This window comes from Pinus tabuliformis, chromosome 9, assembly GCF_031772625.1.
Source record: "Pinus tabuliformis cultivar Carrire ecotype Pingquan chromosome 9, CPIR1, whole genome shotgun sequence".
In the NCBI taxonomy this organism is placed as follows: Eukaryota; Viridiplantae; Streptophyta; class Pinopsida; order Pinales; family Pinaceae; genus Pinus; species Pinus tabuliformis.
Window position 1 is genome coordinate 141,355,835 of NC_142307.1, and position 6,646 is coordinate 141,362,480.

A 6,646-nucleotide genomic window follows, 5' to 3' on the forward strand; every position below is an offset into this window, starting at 1 on the left:
ATCAAGATCTAACCGTTAGGAATATTTTATTGAATTTTAGAGAGGAAAATATTATTTAAAATTATCAAATATCTTTATTTAGAAAATTACTACAAAGATGGATAACATAGACATAGTCCAACTCTAGCCAAATAATTGCACACTTGTGTCCATTGCTATTGCACAAGGAGCTTGCATCTAGAAGAAGGTAAATACTGCAATTTTCATCACCCATATAGGCCAATTCCTCCATCGTACCCTTCCCCATAATACACAACAAAATAAGTGAAAAAGAAATAAGATTTATAATGCTCATGTATAAACTTATTATTAGATAAACTTTGTAAAATTTTAAAAAAAATTCAAATGTGGGAAAAGTTGGATAATAAACTACATTTATTTAGATAATAAACTGCATTTTATTCGCATTTATAAACCATAAATAAAATTCTTTAAACTAACTAATTAATCTAATTATGGAAAATCCTTATGTTTTTTAAACCTTTATTAACTAATTAAAATGCCCACTCCCTATGGACATTCAAAACCTACTCCCACCTGTTACAATAACCCTTTATATAAAAAAAGGATAGACGAGGATAGAAATGGTTCAAAACGTGATTTACACGAACTCCTAAATTCTAGCACGAAGTTGAGACTTACTACAGGTTGAATAATCTACGGTGATGGTGATGCCCTCTACTATTTCAAGTGCGGTGCGCCGGTTGTTGGAGGATCTACGTCTCAATTTTTATCCAACCACGTGGAAACATAGTCCGAGGAAGAGAAACCTCGACTTGGTTAAGCGTTTACCGTTCAATGAATGACGGTAGATTTTTCCGTATGGCCTCCACATCCTTATATATAACACAATAACCAGCCCTGGAGTCTCATAACAGATCAATAGTGGCTATTCTTCTTTAGTTATTTCATATTGTTCTCAAAGTCCATATAAATTAGATTCGTTCTCATACATAGTGTTCATTATTATATTGCGATCATGGCCGCTGTAAATGCATCAGTAATGGCGATGAATGGAGCATCGCTCCTGCAACGGAGGCCAGCGGAAAGGTCAACAACCAGCAGGCAGCTTCGAGTAAAATGCATGGCAGGGGTTAGTAATTCTGTCGCTGTTTCCGTATCCACGAATAGAAGGTTTTATGTTATTCTATAAGGTTTTATGTTATTGTATATATAACTTAATTTGGGTCATGTGGATCCACAGCCGGAGTCAAGGCGATCACCTTCTACCCCTCCTGAGAGGGTAAGCGATTATGCACTGCACTGCACTGCACTGAACTGAATTGAATTGACATAAATAATAATGCAGGTGAGCACAAGCTTTAAGGACGTGTTCGCTTTCAGTGGGCCAGCCCCAGAAACCATAAATGGGAGACTCGCCATGCTCGGATTCGTCTCAGCTGTCGGGGTGGAGATAGCGAGCGGGAAAGACCTCGCCGCCCAACTGGCCAGCGGAGGAGTTCCACTGTTTATTGGAAGCGCGGTTCTCTTCACGCTTGCTTCTCTGATACCCATGTTCAAGGGAGTGTCCAAAGAGAGCAAATCACAGGAAATAATGTCTTCTGGGGCAGAGATGTTGAATGGGCGTTTTGCCATGATTGGCCTCGTTGCGCTGGCCAATCACAAACAATCATATAAATATATTTCTGATCAGTACATCTTTGGCAGAAACTCTGATTACAATTTGCCACGCTAATCTTGAACAGATATGAATGGACACCAACGATTACCAGGTTCCTAACAGGTTGATCTAACTTGGAAGGATAAAAACAAGCATAGCGATCAATAACACAAACAAACTTTTATTCATTTGGTACTGGTAAATTTCTAAATTCCGTATTAACTAAATATTAATAATTATTCCCAAAATACTAGTAATTATTCCAAAAGTGCAGCGAAAGAACTAAAATTTTTTAAATTGCAAAAATTTATAAGGAATTTATTAGTACATATATGCCATATGTTATATGTATTTACATATTTACATTTAAATAGATATTATAAAAGATAATATTTTAGTTTTATGAATTTTTATTATAGATTAAGTTGTACATATTTATATATAATTATTTAATATATTTATCTCTATATATAAATTATTTCTATAATTTAAATTATATATATATAAACATTAGTTTTATATATTTTTAACAAAATACTAAAATCATAGAATAAACAATGTTAGAAACAATCATTTAAACTCAATTAAAATGAATGGATTAAAAATCTATGGTTTATATTATATTATTAATTAATATTATTTTCTAAAAACTAAATAAAATCTATTTATAGTGTATTTTAATTTATATATGAATGAAAAGTGGTGATATTTTAATTTCATATATAATCTCAATTAAAAAACAAATTTGATACATCATTTATAAAATACCCAAAGTAAAAGATAAAAGCATAGTGCGCAAAATTTAAGGAATAAAAAAAGCCATTAAATTACCCCTACCAAAAATTATTTTTTTTAACTAGAATAGTACACATAAAAGAGAGTCAAATATGCTTAAAATCGCGGACCTCGGTTGAACAAATGTACTTGTATTAGTGCCTGTAGTTTCCATGTCAAATGGCTAGGCATTTGTGTATAATTTTTTTCGTTTGTCAAGAGTTGTTGTACTCTTGGAAAACGGTAAGCTTTACAGATCAGTTAGATGGCCACACAATTTAGTTATGGGCTTTTATGCTAGTCCCATAGGGATGCGCTGCAAGACTTGACAAGCTTCTTTTATGGTTATTTTTATCCCTGTAATCGATGGCTATGTTAGCAAGTCCGGGCAATGAAACTTGAGAATGATTCGGGTGAGAAATAGTCAATGCCCATAGTATGGATTTTTATTTTATTCTATATATATATTCTAAATTAGACTAATTCTATTAATGTAACAAAAATAGTACAAGGAAGCACTGACCACTATAGAGAAAGCCCCAAATTATGCCATGTTTAACAACAAAAGACTGGAAAGAGACTGTCCGCACCAGGGAAACTAGTCCAAAACTATAAGAGTTTTCTGCCCACACAGGGGTAATAGCTTGTAATGCCAGAGCAGAACATTTTTTTGAACAATCATCAAAATTAACAAAATTGCATTAAAAAAAAACCAGAATAGACCCATAGTATTCGGAGCCGAGAACCCAGAACCTGAAAAACATTGACGAGCTAGGTGTCGTTAGGAGGAGGAGGTTCTTCCACTATCAGACACCTGTACGCCTCCATGTCATCTTCTGCATCCTGTTTATCTCTCCGAGTTTCTTCCATGTTCTTGAAGCAACCTGGATTGGTGCGTCCCTGAGCTACTTCTGTGTGTCCCTGAGCTACTTCACTGCTTCTATGTGTCCCTGAGCTACTTCCAGGGGCTTTTATCTTGCTGGTGGTGTTCCGTGCCTGAGTATTGTAGGCTCGGTCTTTAGAGTTTTGTGGATTCTCTCTAAATGCCATCGAGATAGTCGCTATTATGGAGGGACATTCGAGTGAGCAACATAATTGAAATTGTGCAGAATGATTGGGCTATAGAGATGATATAGAGGTGGAAGGAGGCTAGGGAGCAGCGTCAACAGGCTGAGGACCTGCAGTTTGAGCTCGCCCCCAACCGCTGCAAGTGGCTGGGTAGCATCCAGATAAATGAGTCGTCGAAGGGGAGGATGAGTTAGAGGGGGACAAGTCAGAGAGGGATAAGGAGGGGGACAATCTTCCTCTACTACTAGCCCTCCTGCAGCGCATTCAATGATGTTGACAAGGCATGCTCACCTAGGAAAAATTGAACGGATGGGACGAGAAGGAGCAATGCTAAATAATGAGTGGTCAATGGGAACAGAAGAACCTGTAATCGGCGGTTTAGAGCAGATATTCAAGACCAAAGAACCAGTCTGTAGGTAGCATAGAAGACTTTGCGAGAAATGTGCACCATCCACCATCTCAATGCAGCACAAAACTTGGTAGCCGTTGTCTTGCACGAGCTCACCTCTGCAGTAGTAGGGAGACAATTGCAGTTCAAAGGGGGTGGAGCGGGGGGAAGACGGTTTGAAGAGGCCATCTTAAAAACCAAATTGATGAAGCCTCTACCCATGCAGTTCACTAATCTACCATTAATATCGGTGGTGGCTTGCTGTATATGCTTTTGAGTGGAAGCGTGGGTGGCCAGGTGGCCTCGCCACTTGCCAACCCAAGTACTTGCGTGCCTAAACACCCGCATCCAAGAATTATGGAAAAATTATTAAATAAAGGCCACTCTAGAATTATTTTCCAATTTAATTCCATATAAGTTATGGATAATCCATAATTTGACATAAGAAATACACTTAAATTTTCAATTGTTCCTTCACAAAAATCATCAAGTATTTCAAACATCAAAGACTAAGTTTATCCATTCTTAAAGAGAGCACTAACATAACATTCCCTTGATCCCATATCACTCAAGAACTATTGAAGGTGGAGGTCATACAACCTACTACAAACCCTTACTCATGAGTAGTAGTCTTGATATTAAAGAAGGAAGGAACCTAGTGCAAGTGTCCTAATTAATAATGATCTTCTAGATGAAAGGCATGGAGAGAATATTTTCAATAATAAACATATGGAGGTCAATATAAGTTTTTTGTGATTACTTTCAATATTTATTACACTTCGTCAACCTTCTAGAGCCTCATGAACAAAATTTTCAAAGCCTTTCTATGCAAGTTTTGCTAGTCTTCTTTGATAATATTATGGTCTACAATAAAGCATGGGAATTACACATAGAGAATGTTGATAAGTCATTCAAACTCTTTCGAGATGACCAATTATTTATGAAGCATTCCAAAGGTGCCTTTTGGACTCCTAGGTTTGAATATCCATGATTAGCCCCATCCTAAAACACTTAGATTTTAAGGGGATTTTTAGGAAATAAATGATACTGCAAAATAATTGTGAACAATCATGGTAAAATTATAGCTCCCCTTATTGTACTTGGCAATGCTCCCTGTGTGTTTCATGACATGTGCTTAACCATCGCTCGAGGATCCGTTAGCTCTAGAAATGTGTCTGTTTACTAACACCTGTGAGTTCTAGTGTGACATAAATCATGATCCCAAAAATTGGTATCAGATACAGGTTCCTTTAGGAATAACTTTACCACTAAAAGGTAAATTGATAGGGCATCATAGCTAAACTAGAAAGTTAGGATGCTTATTCAAGTAAGATACAAGTCCTTGATGGTACAAATTATGTATTTTGGAATGTCAGTATGGAAGCCTATCGCATGTCCCTAGGTGTAGATATTTGGAGTTTTGTATTAGTTGATTGTATTGTCCCAGAAACCCCTCCTACAAATGTAAATGGTAAAATTTTTTATGGGAACAATGAAAAGGCAAAGAGTGCAATTCTAATAGTTATAAAGGAGATGAGAAAGTTAAGCAAGCCAAACTTCAAGCCATTAGAATGAGGTTTTAGAGCTTAAGAATGAATAAAGAAGAAAATATACCAGAATATTTTCTTAGATTGATGAGGTAGAAAATATGATTAGAGGATTTGGAGAAGAACTCATGAATGAAGTAGTTTTCCAGAAGGTATTGATATCTCTTCCTATGAGATTCAATTCTAAGATCTCATCTACAGAAGAGATGTCAAACTTAAAGTCTCTTTTAATGAAGGAACTACAGGGAACTCTCACTTCCGATGAGATGAGAATAGAAAAAGAGAAGGTTGAGAAAAAGGAGGTAGAGCTTTAAAGCCTCAATGAAGACTAAGGAACACAAATATCACCATGAATTTTCAAACTATGAATTTGATCAAGAGTTGGCTTAGTTTGCTAGAAAGCTAAAACGTGGTTTAGGAAAGTATAGGGGAAATCTACACTTCCAATTCTTTGATTTTGGAAGGTTTGGGAAATTTAGCTCCAAGTTTCCTTATTGAGATAAGAAAAGAAAGGATAAGGATCAAAAGCCCAAAGATAAAGCTCAAAAATCTCATAATAAGAATCCTTTCAAGAAAAAATTGGCTCTACTCCAAAGAGGATAGTTTTGCATTAGAAGGAAATAGGCAAGAGTCTCCAGAAGATGAGGTTTATGAATTCTTACTCATGGCATTAGAATCTAAATCTAAATCTAAGAATGAATCAAACCTCAAGGAAGAAGAAGATAAAAGTGTAATAGATCTTGAAGGGGAACTCATCAATGCCCTTGATGAATTAAAGATGACCTGAAGGAAGAGAAAGAAAACAAAAGAGAAGTTGTTGTGAGATAAATAAGGTATGTACAACTCTGATAATGAAGAGTTTGTTTATCAAAGTAAAAAATTTGAGGATGTTATTAAGAGTGAAGACAATCTGGCACAAGAATTAGAAGATGAGAGTAACCTCTTGAAACAATAATTGACCAAGAAATGAGAGAAAATGATTATAAAAATATATAAACAGGAAATTTTGTCTCTAAAACTCAAGCTTAATGATGCAAAAAGGGAAGAAGAGGTTTTGAATGGATTAATCATTGATTGGGAAATAACTTCCATAGTTTACAAGCAAAGATTAGCTCTGAGAACAAACCTTGATAAGTCCAAAATTGAGATGGAATTAGACAAAAAAATTGTTGAAGGAATAAAGAAACTAAACCACATTATGAGCAGTCAAAGTTTTCTAACAAATAAGGTAGGTCTGGGATACCAAGA

The 6,646-nt window shown here is 35.6% G+C and overlaps 1 protein-coding gene across 1 annotated transcript; it reads left to right on the forward strand.

Annotated features, from left to right (window-relative positions):
• Window positions 1-887: 887 nt before the first annotated feature.
• On the forward strand, window positions 888-1,696 carry LOC149147505 (early light-induced protein, chloroplastic-like). Its single transcript, XM_089441857.1, has 3 exons — window positions 888-1,093; window positions 1,205-1,243; window positions 1,310-1,696. Exons 1-3 carry the CDS (start codon window positions 980-982, stop codon window positions 1,694-1,696), a joined length of 540 nt encoding a protein of 179 aa, XP_089297983.1. The 5' UTR covers window positions 888-979.
• Window positions 1,697-6,646: the final 4,950 nt, after the last annotated feature.